This window comes from Mesoplodon mirus (assembly GCF_964341445.2).
Source record: "Mesoplodon mirus genome assembly, chromosome: 5".
NCBI classification, from domain to species: Eukaryota; Metazoa; Chordata; class Mammalia; order Artiodactyla; family Ziphiidae; genus Mesoplodon; species Mesoplodon mirus.
In genome coordinates, this window is record NC_138980.1 from 59965375 (window position 1) to 59987081 (window position 21707).

General features: G+C 39.0%; 1 protein-coding gene across 2 annotated transcripts in view; it reads left to right on the plus strand.

The window, feature by feature from the left end:
• JAKMIP2 (janus kinase and microtubule interacting protein 2) overlaps nt 1-21288 on the plus strand; it is a 163041-nt gene extending 141753 nt beyond the window's left edge. For both annotated transcript variants that reach the window (XM_082623987.1, XM_082623988.1), the window contains 3 exons: nt 1393-1596; nt 6679-6744; nt 20791-21288. In XM_082623987.1, coding sequence (XP_082480113.1) covers nt 1393-1596; nt 6679-6744; nt 20791-20811 — 291 coding nt within the window. In that variant the 3' untranslated portion in view covers nt 20812-21288. The remainder of the gene's footprint in view (nt 1-1392; nt 1597-6678; nt 6745-20790) is intronic.
• Nucleotides 21289-21707: the final 419 nt, after the last annotated feature.

Genomic DNA, 21707 nt, shown 5'->3' on the forward strand with positions numbered 1-21707 from the left:
GCCGCTCCACGGCATATGGGATCCTCCCAGACCGGGGCACGAACCCGTATCCCCTGCATCGGCAGGCGGACTCTCAACCACTGCGCCACCAGGGAGGCCCTCAATTTTTATTTTTATAAGAAAAAAATGGAGACTATAAAGCCATCTTCAGAGGTGTATCATGTGGAAGAGAGGTGGCATTGTGTGTGTGAAATATCTCCAATTTCAAGTATTTTATTCCAACTTGGACCACTTTTCAATGCTTATTTCTAAAAATATGGCCACCACGATAGATGTCTTTAAATATCTGTCAAATGAAAGAGAGAACAAACTTATTTTCAGCTACATTTGATAATAGAAGGATATACAGTTATTATAACAAAGTAAGGACGTCCTAAAAATGAAAAGTATGTGAAATGGACAGGATCCCAAGAAAAAGAACAAATTCTCCATCATCAGAGTAGTTCACGTATTGGCTAGATGATCCTTATGGCATCTTATAAAGGGGATCATCAAAAGGATATTTAAGCTGGAGAAGCTTTTTTTTTTTTAATTATTTATTTTTGGCTGAGTTGGGTCTTCATTTTGGCACGCGGGCTTTCTCTAGTTGTGGCGAGTGGGGGGCTACCCTTCGTTGCGGTGTGCGGGCTTCTTTTTTTTATATATAAATTTATTTATTTTATTTACTTATTTTTGGCTGCGTTGAGTCTCCATTGCTGCGTGCGGGCTTTCTCTAGTTGTGGCGAGCGGGGGCTATTCTTCGTTGCGGTGCGTGGGCTTCTCATTGCGGTGGCTTCTCTTGTTGCGGAGCACAGGCTCTAGGCAAGCAGGCTTCAGTAGTTGTGGCACACAGGCTCAGCAGTTGTGGCTCGTGGGCTCTAGAGCGCAGGCTCAGTAGTTCTGGCGCATGAGCTTAGTTGCTCTGTGGCATGTGGGACCTTCCCGGACCAGGGCTCGAGCCCGTGTCCCCTGCACTGGCAGGCAGATTCTTAACCACTGCGCCACCAGGGAAGTCCCAGTGTGTGGGCTTCTCATTGCAATGGCTTCTCTTGTTGCAGAGCACAGGCTCTGGGAGTGCGGGCTTCAGTAGTTGTAGTGCATGGGCTCAGTAGTTGTGGTGCGCAGGCTCCAGAGTGCAGGCTCAGTAGTTGTGGCTCACGGGCTTAGTTGCTCTTCGGCATGTGGGATCTTCCCAGACCAGGGATCAAACCCTTGTCTCCTGCACTGACAGACAGATTCTTAACCACTGCACCATCAGGATAGTCCCTAAGCTGGATAAGCTTTGAAATTTATTTTGTTGCTAGGATCCTGTGAGACTAAAATAATACATCCCTCCACATGTACACACACGTGTACATTCACACACCACACGTAAGATGCTAAATTCCAAGGTTTTCTAATTCTATTTACCAGAGAATCCAGGAACTAGAAGCGACTTTGTACAATGCTCTGCAGCAAGAAACTGTTATCAAGTTTGGTGAATTATTAACTGAAAAACAGCAAGAGGAGCTGAGGACAGCAGTGGAAAAGTTACGGCGGCAGATGCTGAGGAAGAGCAGAGAGTACGACTGTCAGATTCTACAGGAGAGAATGGAGCTCTTACAGCAAGCCCATCAGGTGAGGATGTAGTCACTACAACTGTGTTGGGTGGTACTAAGACGATGGGACCAAGTGCTCAGTACATAGTGTTGAGTATGAGTATGGAGAAGCCTGGGAGCTAGAAGCTATTTTCAAAGAGTAAAATAAATAACTATTGTTTCCCACCTACACTCAGAAACAGGACGATGGTTTTATAATGAATTAATCTGAAGAAAATTGGCACTTCAGAAGCACTGTGTCATGCTACTGTTTTTGCGACTACTTTGTCATGAGACACCCCTTGAATCTCATGGAGCCTGATTATGTCCCTTATGCTGGGAAGGGACTCTCTGGGACTCAGTCCAGGACACAGATAATGCTTCCCTGCTGTTACTCATCCTAGTCCATAACCTAGCCTGATCAAATAATCCGAAGAGGGTAAAAGGGAACAAGGACCTTTCTCTTTATTCCCAGAATAAACAGCAACAGCAACAAAGCATGGAAGCTGCCTCTTAGTTACTGGCATGTGCTATAGGTCAGGAACTAAACTAAGGGCTCTACTTCCATCATTTCATTTAATCTTGGCAATAGCCCACTACTGTAAGTATTCTTATTATCCCAGCTTAAGAGATCATGATACTGAAGAAAAGAGTGCTTAGGTGATTGGCCCAAGATGACAGATAGTAAGCAACAGAGCCAGAATTACCACCCGGATCGGCCTGACTCCAAGGCCAGTGCACATAAACATTGCACTATACTGTCTTCTACAGCTTGAGTCATCTATAATTTATATGATTTATCTAGACCAGCAAGGCTCAAAATAAACACCCAATATTAACTTACAGCCAAAATTCTTAATTCCAACTATTTGTTCATGTCATAGATTGACAGGCAAAGACTAGGGTCCTGGTCAAGAAGCAGATTCTGTAATAATTCCAGAATTGAAAGTTCCAGGCTAGGGTATTCGGTACTCATAAGCTGAAATAAGCAACTGGTACGAAATCCAGATGGGCTATACAGGAGGTAAGAATCATGTGGTCATTAGAGATCAAGGTGAGTAGAAAAGGAACAGGGGTTATTTTTTGTGGATCTTTACAGGCTAACAAATTACCCAAGTTAACAGGGAACTCTGAAGCCATTTTGTCCCAGAGATGATAAACACATGCATGTTTGTTTCACTGGTTCTTGAGATTCCATCATAAAGGTTTGGATTTTGACTCTGAAGAGAGTTTTAAAGCTTTCAGTAATAGACTGTATGGTATTATTGCATTAATGCAGGCATTCTTTCCTTCTATAAGGGAATGAACATGTCCTCTGCGTAAATTTCTTAGGCTGCAATAGCATTTAATTAATTTCAGCAAAGAAGGAGGTGTGTCATAGAACCACAGAAGTGTTTATTTTTAAGATGGACAAATAGTTATCTAAATTTTTTTATGATTAAAGCCTTGTCAATGCTTTTGTGTCTCTTCAGTCAGCTAAGGTACTTCACTCCCAAAAGAGATGGTTCTGTTTGTTTTGTTTTAAGTTACCCAGTCTGAACTGTTAAGTACATTATCTTTCTAAGCCTCAGAGAGTTTCATTGACATTTTCTGTCTCCCAAATACATGTTCATTAGAATATGCCTTTCCAGTTATTTCTTACTTTCCTTTCAATCAGTAGCTTTGAGATTTGAGAGAATTATTCCAGAAGGCATTGGCCAGGATTTGTCATATATAAGTTTATAATGCAGTCTAAATTCTAGAGCGTATCACTAACCACTTATTAGACATTTCTGTTTGAATGTTTTAGAGTGAACTCATATGAAACATACCTAAACACACATTCTTATCCTTACTTCTCCCTTCTCTCCCCATCTGCCTGTCTTGGTTAGTAGAACTACCGTATGTCAAAGCACTCAAGCTGAAAACCCTGGGGTCTTCCTTGTCCTTCTCCCCTTTTCTGATATCATATTCTTCCTCAAAAGCCTCCATGATCCCAATGTCCAGTTGAGTCTAGTCGTGCTATCTCCAGGTCCTTCAGTAGCTGGCTACTCCTCTCCTAAAACCCAGATTTGAGACAATCTTCATAGCTTACCTTCCTCTCTGTTCATGCAGAACTCTTCCCGTACCCCTTAGGCCATGATTTCCCACCTCCAAGCCTTTGTTTTCCTGACTGCTCACCCCAAAATGTCGTTCAGAGTCTGCTGCACTTATCGAATCTTCTCATTTTTCAGTTTAGATCCACCTCTTCAGAATGCTCTCCCTGATGAAGACAATGAGCTACATACTACTGAAAAACTCGACATTCCATACCCTTTTTATACACTCATTCAGAACCATTTATTGAGGGCCTGCTTGTGCTGGGTGCTGGGAATGTGATGGTGGACAAAGACATAAAGGTCATTGTTCTCATGTATCCTCCCGATGAAGAGGGAAAAAGCGACAACGCAAATGAGCAATAGCCAAGGCAATTTCAGAGAGTGGCAATAAGTGCTCTGAAGATGTGTGTGTATGTGAGGGGGGGGAGGGAGGGAGAGGGAGAGAATGAGAGTGAGTTTGGGAGTAGGATTAGCCACTCTAAACTGGCTGATCAGAGCAAGCCTCTCTGAAAATGTCGAAATCCCAAGAAATCAGCCACACAAAGATTTTGGCAAGGTGTCCCAGAAGTTAGGGTCAGCAGGGCCTAAGTCTGTATCATGGGAATGTTTGGAATATTTAAGTAGCAGAGAGAAGGCCAGTATGGCAGGGGCACATGGAGCCACGGGAATGTTGTTATGAGATGAATCTGGAGAGGTAAGACAGGCCAAGATCATGCTGGGCCTTGAAGGAGTTTGGGTTTTATTCTGAGAGCAACTTGGCTAACTCTCCTTTCCCTCTTCCTCTCCCCCTTAAAACTCAAGGACTGCCGTGATCATTTCATATTCTAAGAGTTCACACTGGCTGCTATAGGTGGATGTAGGATGCACAAGATTAGAAGCAGGAAGAGCCGGCAGTAACCTCTCACACAGTCATGATGGGGGACTTGCTGTCCTTAGTAGCAGTAGAGACAAAAAGTCGTAGAAAAGGGGTCTGTTCTGGACTCCATAGAGTTTACTGTGAGACTGGATGGCAGGCTGGCAAGCAGATGGGAAGGAAAAAGACATAAAGCCCACAGCACACAATGTAGCTTACCTAACTCATTGAATAAATATGTATACGCAGCTTCTTTGTGCTAAACACTGTACTGGGTATTAGAGATTGGCGATGAAGTTGTGCATAGTTTCGCCATTGTTTACTTTCTCTGCTTAATCTGTTTTTCCCTGTGTTTTACATTTTTTCTCCCCATCTGGATGTGATAGTTCTTTGAAATCAGGAACTAATTGATACCTTGCCTGTATTCTCCATCACATCCAGCACAGTCCTGAACATGTAAGAAGGTGCCCAACAAGCACAGGCTTGGTGGCTGAATAGATGCCATAGTAATCTCATGATTTTATTGGTGTAGTGCTTGCCTCTACATCCAGCAGACATATGAAGGAAGTTCTCGCACACTCAAGGTAGAAGTAGCTAGCAAATTTATTCTTTCACTGTGTAGCTTTGGAGCATAAGCAGCACTATGGAAATACAAGCACACACATCACACACATTTATCATTCACTGTCACACACATCAGCATTCATTGTCACATAATTTCATGATCCTTCTGACAAAACACACCCTCCTCTCCTGTACAAACCTCACCCTCTTTCCTTTAAAGCAGGATTTCTCAGTCTCTGCACTACTGACATTTTGGGCCTGATGATTCTTTATGGGGGGGTGGAGACTGATCTATATACTGCAGGATGTTTAGCAGCATCTTTGGCCTCTACCCCTTAGGTGCTAGTTGCACCCCTTCCCCCAGTTGTGACCAGTGATCACATGTGATTCAAAACTGTCCAGAAATTAGATAGTGGTAATGGTTGCACAACTTTGTGAATATACTAAAACCACTGAATATTACACTTTAAAATAAATTAACTAACTTTTTTAAATGTCCAGACATTGCCAGATGTCAACTGGGGTGCAAAATCACCCCCAGTTGAGAACCACTTTAGAGAGAGGAAGATATGATTTCCAAGTTCAACTGTTCTTTGTTCTAGCTTCCCTTTTGTCTCCCCACATTGCATTGTAAAACCTCTCCTTCTATAGTATCACGTTGTTTAGCTTCCATTGTTTTCTTCTTAGACTCCAGTTCTCCATTTTCTAATTATTCCCAAAAGAGGCATTAAATTACAAGCTTGCCCTGTGTAACCCTGTACCATGAACATACAAGGCCTTTAGATTGCCAGAAGGAAATTTGAAGACTCTTTTCACTTATAAATTATTGTCTATGTAATGTCGATTTCAAATCTGTGCTATTTACTGGAATTTTGTTATAGTTTACAGGTAATTTCAAAGACAGTTCTGGAACTTTTTTGTCTTCAGGATTACTTGTGTTATTCTTGTTATGTTTGGGTTTTTTTTTCCCCCTAGTTTATTAGTTCCTTCTTTTGAATTTTTTTGAAGTGGAATCGCTACCTTGTTTTGTGAAAATTGGTCAGTCCTGTTTCTTGAGGAAATTCCACCCTGAAACAGATTTGAAATAAGGTTGGAAAAAAAAGGTAGACCAGAAACCGATGGGATAGTTGCCTTTGTGTGAGCCAGTTTTAGCCATTTTTTAATGAGGTAATGAACAACCAAAAACCTTAATCAAATAGTTTACAACAAAATTTGTTTCTTGCTCTCTAGTTCTGGGACACACAGCTGTCTCTACAAGGATGTGGCTTTCCCACATCTCACTCCCACTCACGTTCCACTGGCCAAAACAGGTCTCCTGACCAAGCCCAAGGACAGTGGGGTGAGAATCATACCTCTCTCACAGGGAAAGGGTCTTCAGGGATAGATTGACCCAGAAGAGAAAGGGATGGCAAATATTTTTAAAACATAATCAATGACAATGATTTTCACTCTGAGTATGGGTAATTTTTGAAACATGCAATAACCCTCTGGGTATAGAAAAATGTATATGTGACATTTCCAGATGCTATGTTTTTATAGAAAGTTCTGTGTTTTAGGTTGGTGAATGATCTTCTTGTTTAACTTAACAGACTGAAAAGCTTCTTTTTCCCTCCCCTTTTTTTTTCAGAGAATTCGTGACTTAGAAGATAAAACAGACATCCAGAAAAGACAGATAAAGGACTTAGAAGAAAAGGTACATGTGAAGTTCAATATGTATTTCAATCTTTATTTTTTAGATCAGACAATAATATTGTTTTCACTCACTGTGTTTTCTTTCTTCTCAGCTATTGTGTATCTTGTGTAGGCAGGTATAGTTACAGTAAACGTAAACTCTGCCTGTAGTCAGGCACCAGGATTCTAGCAAAGCTTCTGCCTTCAGTTACATTTTTGCCTTTTGTGTTGATTCCTGTCCTTTTCTATAAATGTTTTCTTTCCTCAGTTTTCCCTTTCCCATCTTCACTTCTTTGCCAAAAGTTTCTTCTGAGTTTTGTTACTCTACGTTCCTCTTCCTTTTTAAAATCTTTTTAGTCCTTTTTTTAAAAAGTCTTTCCCATTATTCATAAAAAGCCCTTTCCTCCTTGTGCTGCAATTTCACCTCAATACATTCAGAAATTTAGATTGACACATGAAAACTATGCCCTCATGTCACTTCCCCAGTGGTCTGAGAGAGGAACTGCTTCTTCCAAGTCAACCAGCACTTTTGGCAGGGGTGGGGGTGAGGTAAAGAGGGCATTTGGAAATGTGTGTGTTCTGGGAGAAGGGAGAGGGCTAGCGCAGGGATGCTCCTTAGCTGCAGTGAGTTCAACAGTCTTGCATAACAAAGAATTACCCTGCCTAGGATGCCAGGGGCGCCCTGCCAAGGAACACAGCAGGGATGGCAAGAGGTGTTCTATGGAGTTCCAGTCTCATTGACTGGAAGTAGCAGCCTGAATCCCTGTGTTGTGAAAAAGCATGGTTGTTCTGCAGTATCTTTCATGGGTACCCAAGAAGCAAATAGCAAACCACCTGCCATTTCTGAGATAGTGATTAGAATTTGGTTCATCCCAAGTGGCTTTTATAGTTGCCCTATGTGAGCTCAAAGGCCACTGGTAGGGTCCAGTAGCCAAACAATCAGCCACCTAGATTCTTATGTAGGCTGGGTCTTCATGTACTTATTTGAGCTTGGGTAAGTGACTTTACCCACTGTGTCTAAGCCATATCTATTCAATAGGGAGGGGAACACTCACCCTCACCTCCTCTCATGGGTTCCATGAGGAAAAAAATGAGGTCACTTACATGAAAATTAGGAAACACTAAAAAAGTATAAGTCAAATTAAAGTATATTTTTTAAAATTTCCAAATGTAAAGTTACACATCTTATACAAAATTTTAAATTTGAATTTTCCTCTTTTCCAAAGTGTGCTCTTTAGTTCTTCAGGGTAAGAGTGTAGTAAATGAAAAGCTGCATCTAATTTCCCAGTGTTTGGCAGAAAGGCCCATAGAAAGCAGGGGTTGTCCACAGTTTCCCTGGCTGTCAAAGGACACACCTGCTATCTTCCATTTTCCACGTATTTAAATGGCTACCCTTGGTCCTAGTCAGTCTCTCTGCTAATTCGTAAACAGTCCTGGGGTGGCTCAAGGAGGAAGCTGCCAGCTCTTCCCCAGAAACTTCGTTCAGTTCAGTCCCCACTTAACTGAGGAAAAACAAACAAATAAAGGAATTTTCTAACATCTAGTCAGGTCACCACCCTAGCCAAATTAAGTGTGAACTTTTCATTTTACAGGTCTGAACTTCCTAAATATTTATGATAATAGGTTAACGTACTTAACAGAAAATGACAATTATTTAGCTATCAAAGCAGCATATTCCATATGTAGTACTAAACTAAGCCACTTCAAGAACAATCCAGTTGGTTTTTGATTAGAGGTTCGAATGACAGATGAGGTTTATAAAGTACCTTCTATTCACTTGACCTCAATTCTGCTCATCCACAAGCATAGTAAAAAGGCTAAAGATCACTTATGTCAGGGATAGTTTTCATTCTTTCCCCTGGAGTACTTGAACACCTTCTCAGGGTACATACAGTATTCCCGCTTTGTTCCTAATTCCCATGCACACAGTGAGTATAAATCAGGTGATAAAAACAAACAGCAAAATTGCTTCCCATGTGCCGCTCTCCACCATCCAAGGCACTTCCACGTTCATCATCTCATTTGATGAATTATCATCATTAATTATAATTACTAATTATTATAATAAATAATAATTATTATAATTAATTATCTTGAGAAAATACCACAGATATTATGTTCCCCTTTTATACAGATAATAAAACAAAGGCTCAGAGACATTAAACAACTTTCCCCAAATCATATAACCAGTCTATGGCAAATCAAGACCAGAGGTCAGGTATCTGACCCTAAGTGCCACAGCCTGCCTACCTCATAGCATGGAATTTAGACTGCCATTGTAAATCAAGTGATGGGCATCCCCTCATGCCCAGAGAGGTAGCTCTGACACCTGAACTCCTCATGGGAATAGTGGAAGCCTTCCATTCCTCTCCTCCATCCACTCCTGCTCCATGTGCCATCCTATTACTATCCATCTTCAAGGAATGGAAAAAAAAAACAACAAAGGACAGAGTTTCTGCTTTTCATAGTACTAGACCAGTCACTAATACATGGCTCTTCACACCATATTTATAACTTTTTCATGCAATTTTGCCACAGTGAAGCAAGAGCCTTATAAGTATGGCATTAAAGGAAATATGCAAATAACATGCCCAATATGAGACTGCCATACAGGACCCTATTCAAAAATGTCATGACCAACAGAAGGCTCCTGAAGTGTGATAACAAGGCAAAAGACTTCATGACTCTGTAAATCACCGAGGAAATCAGTATTTGAAAAAACTGATCTGACCTATGACATTTTATAATTAGTATACAGTTGGTTTTCTACCAGTGCTACACAAGCATGTTTTCCATCCAAGTATCTGCATCTCTGGTGAAGGTTCTTGGTGAAGAGAGAAATATCAGACTCCATTTAACTTCTATGAGTCAAATAAGGAGAAATCTATCTCAGAAGCATGACAGCCTGGAGCTGCAGCATCCATTCACTATGTGAAGTTACCTCTGATGAATAAGCATAGTTCATACCAGTAGGAGGACCACATATCCTCACTCAACCAGGACAGACCCAGGTTATACCTGTTGCCCTGATGTAATTACTAATACAATTCCATTTCCCTCTGAGGAGTGCCCCACTGTGGATAAGTGATCATATGTTTACCCTACAGACTAATATTCTTCCTGCTCTGCCTTAGTCCTAAAACCTAACACATTAACCAAATAATGATAGCATTGAGTGATTGTGTACACTTTGATCATTTTTAATTTTTTAAATTACCCTCTCACACATTAAAAATAAACACAATAACATGTAATAGAGTAAGACTTGGAAGGTCTAACCTCTAGGCTTCACTATACCATCAGATTATATGCAATTAGACTACTGATTAACTGCTCTGTGCTTATTTTTCTTACTTATAAAATTAGGAGCTTAGACCGATTACCTGTTAAGACCCTCTCAGAGTTCTAAAATGCATCAGTCGATGTTAGTTGAACACCAGTTATTCATTGCATTGCTTTACCAGTGGATAAATAAAAGGTACGGTTTTTTGAAATAAAAGGTGTTTGGTGTATATATGAGAAATGGTCAGATTTGAGCAAAGTGGAAAAGCTGAGGTTTTGTACGACCTGAATGGCAGTACAGAAATTCAGATTTACATAATCTTCTTCTTTTTCTTCTGCAGTTTCTGTTTCTATTCTTGTTCTTCTCTCTTGCCTTTATTCTATGGCCTTGATGTCAAGGTGCCTCTTACAGGTAAGATTCCATTTAATTCTCAAAATGTGCTTCTAAGAGGTATTTGATAAGAAGGATGCTGCATATAGTTACTATGCCTGTGTTTTTAAAAAACAAATACACTGGGTATTTAAATGCCAATCTTAAATGCCATAAAATGAGAAATAGATCTAATCCATTTGGGTGACTATTAAAGAAATGAAGCAACCATGAAGCATGATGGAAATCAAGAATTTTTTTCTAGCTAACTGTCTTGCTTTGGGAAGTCATGATGTCTGTGAATCTATGAATTCTCATTGTAGCCCCTCATTACACTGAAAGAGTCGTTTCTGTATCTACAAAGTAAAAAAATATGAGTATGTTTTTAGTGTCTCTTCCAGGTTGAAAATTCTGCTTCTGTAAATCTAACAAGTTAAAAATGACTGATTTTCTTAACCCTTTCTCCCAGTCCCTCTTCATCAGGACTCAGGAAAAAAGACTGTTTAGGGAAATTGGATCTTGTTTTAAATTAAGATAGTTTTCAATGTCAGTTTAGAAAAAAATGAAGACTCACTATTATTATATTATCAAGTCAATTTCTTATGAATACAAGTATAAATCATCTTAGACAGTGATTCCCAATGCTATTAAAAATACAGATTCCAAAGCCTTACCTCCGATTTAATGAAGCAGATTACTGGACATGGGGATGAGACAGAGGGTGAGAGAGGTGGAGAGTAAAGATTGATCTATATTTTTAACAAGCATACCAGGTGATTCTGATGTCTACCCAGGTACAGAAACCACAAACCTTAACACCATTATTTAAAAATAAACAAGGGCTAGCTGCTATTCTAAATCTGTTTACCATGGTGTGTGTCCACTTTGGTTATCCTATTAAGTTATATTATGCAGGGATCTTTCCTGGACCTCACGTTACTTAACATTTTCTATAACAAGTTGAAAAATGGAAGAGAGACACTTTCTCTCTCTGTGGGTATCAACTCTGTTACCTGGATGTGAAACAGAAAAGCAAAAGTACTTTATCATGACCTGATACAAGGAAGGAGTGAAGCAGATATCCCCAGAAAGTTGTATCCTCATATACCCAACTCCCTGGCTTTATTCCTTCCTCCAAAAGATTTTCTTTTCAGACTGAAAATTATCCTCTGACTGACAAGAAGGGTGGTAACCTTGCAGCACATAAAGAAGAGGACTTAGTTTCTTAAACTGAATGAGAATATCTAAAGAGAAATGAGCGAGATTCTCTAGGAAAGGATCAAAATGGCCAGAGCATGAGAAAACAAACAGCCCTCCCTCCCATCCCCCAAATAACAGTCAATCAATCAATCAATGAGGCAAATAAAGTTCATTGAGACACAAGTACTACATGGTGGTGTAGGGAAGAAAAATCGAACTTCATAAATACATAAAAACTAGCTAGAAAACGAGTAGCCTTGAATATTAATATCAATAATGACTAAAAATTACATGCTAGGTGCTGTTCTAAGCAATAGATACATTAATCCTCACAAAACCCCCTAGAAAGTAGGTGTTGCTTTTATTTCTTTTTTTTAAAGTTGGAGAAACTACAGCATGTGATTTTCCCAAGACCATATAGCTACAGTGGGCAGGACTAGGATTTGTACCCAGACAGGCTCACGCCAGAGTCCACTTTTAACCCCATTCTGCCTCACAAATGAAAGAGGGCCTTTCTCTCACATTTTGAGCATTATTTATGTTCATATATATCAGCAATCAGAGGGGTCCTATCTACAATCTGTGTACTACTACATAGCTCTTGGGTTTTGAAATTGCAACGTGCTCATCTCCATACCTTTTCCAGTTTTTTGTAACTCCTCGAGGGACATACAAAATTTGATTTGCTTTTCCTCCAGAGGCGCGCGTGATTGACACTTAGGAATGGTCAAATGAAAAAATGCAATTATAATTAATAATAATAATATAGCAAATTAATGTGGCAGTGAATCTGGGTAGTAAAAATATGTAGAGGAAAAAGGCTGAGTAGAGTACATCTTTGAAGTTAACTCTACTGTTAAGTTTGAATCCTGCCATATACTAGCTATGTCATGGTAGGTTTAGACCAAGATTAGGTTTCCTATTCCATAAAATGGTTATAATTATATTAACTCCAGCATGGCATTATGTTGAAAGAATTAAATAAGATTATACATATAAAGGATTTGCCACATTGACTGGCACATGGTTCAGTAATCAGCAACTCTTAGCTATTATAAAAAAGAAAAAAAAGTTGGCTATCACATTTACTGAGTTTGCAAATATACAAGTTTGAAAATAAAACCTCTAAGTACTGCCGAGTAGTTTACCACCTAAACCAAAAGGAGTAGTTACCTTTTCATCTCTTCTTTTCCGAGAATAATCTGGATTTCAATAATACAAGGGAATAAGACATTACTGGAAAGTGATTAATGCTACTTATATGTCCAAAGCAGGCAAGAGAGAGGTAGGAGGAGGTAAGGCAGAAAAGTGCTTTCTTATTGGCGGGTAGGAAGAGCATGCTGCAAATAACCACAAAAATATTTTTCCTATTAAATTAAAGATTTATATTCTGCTCTAAACCTAAGACTAACTTAAATTATATATAAAGATAGCCTCCTTAAAATGAAATGACTTATGCTTCTTTCCTTTTAGCAGTTACCTAAGTCATTTTTGTCAGTGATGATCTAGAAGCTGCTGAAGGCTCCTAACTCCTTACTGCTTTCAGTGGTTGCTGGCTAAATAACTCAGTCCATGCGTTATCATGGGACTTTTACCTTAAGTAGGGGAACCCCACGTAGTTTCGGGAGATACCATCTGCTCACACATTCATTTTTTCCTTCCAGTTTTATTGTGATATTATTGACATACAACACTGTATACGTTTAAGGTATACAGCATAATGATTTGACTTACATACATCGTGAAATAATTATCACAGTACATTTAGTGAGCATCTACAGAATTAAAGAAATAGAAAAAATTTTTTTTCTTGTGATGAGAACTCTTAGGATTTACTCTCAACAACTTTTATATAATATACAATCACATTAATTATATTTATCATGTTGTACATAATATTCCTAGAATTTATTTATCTTATAACTGGAAGTTTGTACCTTTTGATTGTTCATCCAGTACCTCTTCCCCCTACCCCTCGCCCCTGGTAATCACAAATCTGATCCCTTTTTCTATGAGTTTCTTTGTTTGTTTGCTTGTTTTTGAAGTATAATTGACCTATAACATTATGTTAGTTCCTATTACACAACATAGTGATTCGATATTTCTGTACATTTAAAAATGAGCACCACAATAAGTCTAGTTACAAGCTGCCATACAAAGATACTACAACTTATTGACTATATTCCCCACACTGTACATTTCATACCCAGGACTCATTTATGTTGCAACTGGAAGTTTGTACCTCTTAATCTCCTTCGTGTATTTCTTTCCTCCAAGTATTCTGTATTTTTATTCTAATAAATAGTGTACCACTAATTCTTCCATGTTAGACACTTACACAGGAAGACAAAGGAAAGAAGAAAATGAAAGGAGTGCAAAAATAGCCATCACCAGGTTAGTTGTTACATCCAGGTTACAATGACCATGGAAAATCCTCCTCTTCTGAGGAGGGGTGGATTAGTGAAGAACAAAACAGAACCAGCTTTGTTTATTTTGAAGTTGGGAAGACCAGACAGAATAGGTGATCGTGATTCTTCATCCACATTTTCTAGTTCATTTTTAATGATACTTCTCTGGTGTCAACCGTGAATTTTTGAACTTGATAGCTCAATATTTTCGCTTCCTGTCTAGTAACATAAACCATGTTAAAAGGCACATAATATTGCGTTGTTGTTCTGATCCCCAAAAAACTTAACAATAAATGCTGTATTATAAAAACAGCCACAGCTGATTAGTTACAAATTCTCCATTAAAATATACGAATGTTTATTTCTTATTACATTTACATTTTTTTCAATCCCTCTTCCCACTAATGCCTATAGGCGACATGTGGAAAACAAATGGCAATTGACCAATATCTACAATATACGTCGTTTAAGATAGAATTTTGCTCCTTGTTCTTTTATATTGGTAAAAGAAGTCCATTTGATGCAGCATTATATGCTAGCTAGTCAGCCCTTCCTTTATGTAAACATATCCATTAGCCTTTATCTAGTCGTATTAAAATTGTTTCCGTATCCGTCTCACACATTAGACTGTTAGTAAAGCATAGGGTAGGGCATATGCTGTATTCATCTTTGTATCTTCAGTGTCTACAACAGTGCCTTATATATACTTAGGTGCTGAATAAATTTTAAATTGACAGATGGACTGAAGGGCCGATGTACGAATGAATAACTAGCCGGGTAAATGAAGGTGAAAGCAGATTTGTGACCTGTTAGATCAGGGCCCTGGATAGCATAGTAATGTAACACCAAGATAACTATCCAGTTTGTTCTTTATATGTCGTTTGGAGAATAACTTAAAGAATGAGTGAACAGAGGAAAGAATACATAAATATATTCTCCCCAAACTCCACAGGGGGGATATCTTACTTATTGGAGTCAGTGCTTCTCCTCAGACACTCTCATAACTCACTCTTCATACAGCAGCCCGAATGAGTTTTAGGAAACACCAATCTAATCATGCCCCCTTCCTGGGAAAGCATCACCATTAGGGTCAAATCACGGTTCCTTAATGTGGCCAAAAAAGCCCTGTCTGATCTAACTACAGACTAACTGAGGCCTCGTGTTGTTCCAGGATTTCCCTTGATGAGCTATACTCCCTTCCGCCTACCACAGAGGTCTGCCCCTTCAGCCCTTGTGTGCAGAGTAGAGTCAGTTCTCTATATCCACAGGTTCCACATCCTTGGATTCAACCAACTGTGGATGGAAAATATTCGGAAAAAAAATTCCAGAAAGTTCCAAAAAGCAAAACTTGAGTTTGCTGCATGCAGGCAACTATTTACATAGCATTTCCATTGTATTAGGTATTGTAAGTAATCTCGAGGTGATTTAAAGTATGTGGGAGAATGTGCATAGGTTATATGCAAATACCACACCACTTTATAAGGGGCTTGAGCATCCTTGGATTTTGGTGGGAGGTCCTGGAACCAATCCCTCACGGACACAGAGGAACAACTACACTTTCTGTGCTGCTTTATCTAGTGAACACCTTCTCACTCATCCTTCAGATCTCAGCTCACCTGTGATTCCCTCAGGGAAGTCTTCCTAGATTTCACTCCCAGTCAAATGTTATATGCATTTGGAGTTTTTGGTTTTGTTTTGTTTTAATTACTGCCTCTCGCCTTCCTTGCATATAAAGTTCATGAGGGCAAAGACCATAGATGTTTTCTTTTCTCTTGTATCTCAGATACCTAGACAGTGTCTAGCACATAGTTGACAATCAATAAATGCATTTTTAATGATAGTAATGATACTATAACAAGGAAGAGGACATCCTGTTTTGCAGTTGAAAAAATACATTTCATGTCCATTATTTTAATAATACTTACAACAGTTCTGGAAAATAGGTACTATTATACCCCTCTAAACATTAATTTCCTAATTAAAAATTAGCAAGTAATAGCATCTACTATTTTTCTGAGGATTAAGTAATATTATATAAGTAAAGTAACCAATTTAGTACCTAGCCCATAGAAAGGATCATTCAAAGCCAAGTTCCTAGGACACACCAAGCGTTCTGTTTTAGATCATGCATTCTGAGACGTGCTTCCCTCTACCTGGACCACATTTCCAACAGCACCATCAACTAGTTAATGTCCATTTGTCCTTCCCATCTCAGTGTAAAATTACGGACTCAGGAAAGCCTTCCTTGATCCTCTAGCTTCAGTTAAGTTTCATTCAATATTATTTATCTTCTTTACTAGGATTCTCATGGACCAATTATCTAACAATCCTCCATATCAGTTTCCTCATCTATAAAATGGAAGTAAGAATAACAGCTACCATTTATTGAATACTGTACGATAAGTTGTATATAACGGTAGATAGATAGAAAAGTATTGGGAATGGCCCTTAGGGTCCCGGATGGTACAGTGTAACTGGTTAGATGGTGGTACCCTTTACCATGAAAAGCATATATGGAAATCAGGAATCGGGCGTGATTGCTGTTCATGATTTTTGGCTATTTGTCATAACCAGAGAACAGGAGTTAGCTACAGTTTGTTAATCAATGTGCCTCTAAGTACGTGGTCCATAAAGGATCTGAACCAACTTCTAACAGTTAGAAAACTCTAAAGAACAGTGAACATAAGTAGCCTATTAATTGATCTCAGCACATATTTGCTAGGTTTCTTCTGTGAACCAGACAATGCGGCAGGTACTTGGATACTAGAGTCAGAAGTCAGAAATGACATCACTGTATTCATCAACTTAAGAGTCTGGTGGCGTGTCATAAACTCTCAGAAGGGATGACTGCAGTCACTGTTTTACAGAGGAGGAAACTAAAGCTCAGCTCTGTAGAGCAATACATTCAAAAGAATCCCTGAGGTTTTGTAATATCCAGAAGGGACTTCTGAATCAAAGATGAATTTTTATTTTATACAGTTTTAGTTATAGCATACTGACCTTTAGGTCATTGAAAATGGGTCATCTGTGGTGACCCATTGGATACTACTTCAGTTATTCATAATGCCTGTTTGAATAAACCTGGCTTTGCTGTAGAAATCATAGTTCCTTTTACAGATACTCAATTTGCAGAAATTTAACATTCTGGGAGACTGCCTATAAATCCATTTGTTTTTTAAAACCAACATGGTTTTACTCAAATGATGGGCTTTACTTCAGATGTGATGGGGAGAAATGGTGCATATGTGCTTTGAAACAGAATTTAGGATTTATCTCTGAGGTTATATAAATTGAAAATTTGCAAGTAAAAGACTTTTATGTTACATATTTATTTTATATATAAAAACACACTGGGTGTGTGTGTATGTATGTATATACATATATATTTATAGAGAGAGCGTGCACGCGTGCACAGACACACACACACCTTAAAGCATCTTTTATACACATTCAGATTAGTTCTCTTCTTTACCAGGGATTATGGGAATATTATAGCTGTAACGAGTTGTTTGGGGCTCTCATCTCAGTGGGATGTAAGTCTGAATGCAATCTATTTTTTTTAATTAATTAGTTTATTTATTTAGTTGTTTATTTATTTATTTATTTATGGCTGCATTGGGTCTTTGTTGCTGCGTGTGGGCTTTCTCTAGTTGCGGCGAGCGGGGGCTACTCTTCGTTGCGGTGCACGGGCTTCTCACTATGGTGGCTTCTCTTTGTTGCGAAGCACGGGCCCTAGGCTCGTGGGCTTCAGTAGTTGCAGCACACGGGCTCAGTTGTTGTGGCTCGTGGCCTCTAGAGCGCAGGCTCAGTAGTTGTGGCGCACGGGCTTAGTTGCTCCGCGGCATGTGGGATCTTCCCGGACCAGGGCTCAAACCCGTGTCCCCTGCATTGGCAGGCGGATTCTTAACCACTGCGCCACGAGGAAAGCCATGCAACCTATTTTTATCAAAACAAGGCTTTCCCTTATTTCCCTCTCTCATCCTTTAATTAAATCTTAGGTTGGTTCTCCACTTTGTTTAGTCATTTCCAGTTCTTGAAAGTCTAGCCTAATTTAAAAATTCAGCTTCAGTCTCTGCTTCATCTCATTTCTTCCCTTATCCCCATGGTGAAGGAGGTGCACGAGCTGGCTTTAAGAGGTCTCTTCCTCTGCCCTCTCCAAGGTTCTGCTCTTCTGGAGGGCAGGGAAGAGGAAGAGGGAAAATGATGCATGCCTCTCAACCCCATGGGCAGTGGTTATGGCCCCCTCCCTGGTGGTTGAAGCTGTTTTTCTGGCTATTACTGACCAGTTCGGTTGTATTTTCTATGAGAGGTGATGGGGCCATTTGGAGGGTCATATGTGTGATTTCTTTAGAAGCCCAGTGCACTATCCCCTGCCTGGCTGGGGCCCAAGCCCTTCCACTAAGACTCTGGATCTCATCATTGGTGATACTGGCCTCAGCTTCTTGTTGGGAAGGAAGTTACTGCCCCTGTCTCACCTTGCCATTCCTCTCCAGTTCTCTGCCTAGATAGACAAAGGAGGATGAGAAATAGATGAGCATTGCTCTGTGTTTGAGCAATAGAATGCAAGTCTCCTTTGTGCCAGCACCACCAACCTCTATGCCTTTTAGCACCCTCCCCTCCCTCCCACAGTGTACTTTCATCCCAACCACTGCAGTTCCTTCCCACTGGTTCTCTTCTGTGACTTAGTCACTCTTTCATCTCAGTATAATCTGGTCTTTGGAAGTAGACAAAGTGGCTCTGCAAATACAAGTTCGAAATATTTCGAACTTGCACCTATGGCAGGAATTTCTTTGGCAAGAAATTTCTTTGGCAAATCTCTAATTTGCCTCTGTATGGTGGACTGGAAGCATCCGTAAGGTGCTACATGCCTCCTTTTCCACCACTTTGGATCTTGGTCACTATTTCTGGAGTTCCAGTAAAATCCTGCTACAGAATTAGTATCTTTACCTTATAGACGGGGAAATTAAGCCTTGGAGAATTTAAATGACTTTTCCATGGAAATCCCATTTTCTCCATCCATGCCATTCACATTCTAAAGGCCATGTCCTTAGGCAGCACACGGTAACATGTCCTCTGTGCCATTTTCTGGCTTTTATTGGAATAGCATATCATGTCCTAAGCTTCTACCCAAGCGAAAACCCAGACACATGGACTTAAAGAGGAACAGGGCTAGGAGACTTGACTGGCATAGCCCAGGGAAATACCTTTTCAGAGATACTCTGGGACCAAACAGGAAATCTGTGTGGCAAAATTCCCAGGGAATCCTCAGGTCAGGACCTTGGGGTAGAGACCATCTGCCATTAAATACAATTGTTGGGGAGGAAATGTGACATAAAAGTAAGTCACTGAAAAACATAGATAGACCGGCTTTTAAAATAATATCTTATGCTACTGACAAGGGCTTAATTTCCAGAATATACATACAGCTCATACAACTCAACAACAAAAAAAACAAAGCGACCCAATCAAAAAAATGGGCAGAAGACCTAATTAGACATTTCTCCAAAGAAGACATACAGATGGCCAATAGGCACATGAAAAGATGCTCATCATCGCTCATTATAAGAAAAATGAAAATCAAAACTACAATGAGGTGTCACCTCACACCAGTAAGAATGGCCATCATTAAAAAGTCTACAAATAACAAATGCTGAAAAAGGTGTGGAGAAAAGGGACCCCTCTTACACTATTAGTGGGAATTTAAATTGGTACAACCACTAGGGAAAACAGTATGAAAGTTCCTCAAAAAAATAAAAATAGAGTTGCTGTATGATCCAGCAAATTCAAAAATATAAATGCATCCCTATGTTCGTAGCAGCACTATTTACAGTAGCCAAGACATGGAAGCAACCTAAATGTCCATTGTCAAATGAATGGATAAAGAAGATGTGGTATATATATATATATATATATATATATATATATATATACACAACGGAATATTACTCAGCCATCAAAAAAGAATGAGATAATGCCATTTGCAGCAACATGGATGGACCTAGAGATTATCATACTAAGCAAAGTAAGTCAGAAAGAGAAAGACAAATACCATGTGGTATCACTTATACTTGGAATCTAAACATATCTATGAAACAAAAACAGACTCATAGATATAGAGAACTTGTGGTTGCCAAGGGGGAGGGGTTTAGGGGAGGAAATGAATGGGAGTTTGGGATTATCAGAGGCAAACTATTATATACAGGATGGATAAACAACAAGGTCCTACTGTATAGCACAGTGAACAGTATTTAATATCTGTGACAAACCATAATGGAAAAGAATATGAAAAAGAATATATATATATAATATATATCCATATATATAAATATATATATATATATATATATATATATATATATATATATATATAACTGAGTCACTTTGCTGTACAGAAGAAATTAGCACAACATTGTAAATCAACTATATTTCAATAAAATTTTTTAAAATACAATAAAATGAAAATATTTTAATTGAGCTTCTCAAGGCATTGGCTTAGAAGGTCCCAGAGAAGAAGGCAATAATGATAATAGCTCATATTTCAGGCCACTTATATGAGACAAGAACTGTTAATTGCTTTACATGCCTTACATTGCAGTAACCCTTGAAATAGATACTTCTGTTCTCTCATTTTAAATTAAAGAAATTAAGCTTAGAGATTTTCTTTATATAACATGCACAAGATCATGCAGTTCCAAGAGGTGGTAAAAAATAAAAGATGGTTTTTTCTTTAAAAAAAAGAGTTTGTGCTTTTATTCTGTTTCAGCTATTGACAGAAATGATGATTAAAGAATTTCTCCCTCTTTTACAGAGTAACCGAAAACATGGATAAGACCGCAGAAAAGCAGATACTTCTAAACCTTCAAAGATGGCAGAAATGTTTACAGCAGTGAAAGGGAGATCAAAAGCTTAGAACTATAATGTAGCCAGGACTACAACTGTGTATTTTAAAGCCATTATTCAAGGTTTCTTACTTGACAGTTCCTACATGACCCTGTTGAAAATCTACAATATATGCTGCATTTAATGAAACATGTATAGGTCAAACCAGAAGGAAAGAACTATAAACATAGATTGCGTGAAGAAAACAATTCAGCAATGGAAACAGTTTCAGCAGATCAAGCAAAGATGTGGCTTGGGCATGGAACCAAAGTTACAAAGAAACATTCTACCCCTGCTGTGCAGGGGATGTCATTTTAATGTAACACTACACCCCATGGAATCGCTAGTCCTGAAATAAACATCATTTTAAAAAAATCAAACAAAAAAATAAGGGTGGGTGGGGATTGAAGCACGAGGAATACCTATGAGGAGCTATTTACAATAAAATATTTCATTTGAAAAGTCTGGTTTCTTACTACAGGGATTTGCTTTTCTGTCTTTATTATTGTTTAAAACTCAGGAACTGAGACATCTGCAATTTGAGTGAGAAGAAAAGCAGTGTCTGGTTTGTTTTTCTGCAAACGGTGGAGCTTGTGGAATGCATTCCACACATGACAGATGAGAAGTGGATCACAGTGACCTCGACTAAACTGGCAACCAAAGTGAAAGACCCAGGCGAATGCAGCGAAAGAAATAACAGCAGATGTTGATGCTTCCTTGGCCTTCTGTCACATCTGTGGCCCTCCACGAACAACAAACTGATCTCATTCATATTGAAAATTAAGAAGATGATGCTCTAAATCACAAGCTCCCTGACTTAGTTCTGTTTAGAGTGTCAACAACTAT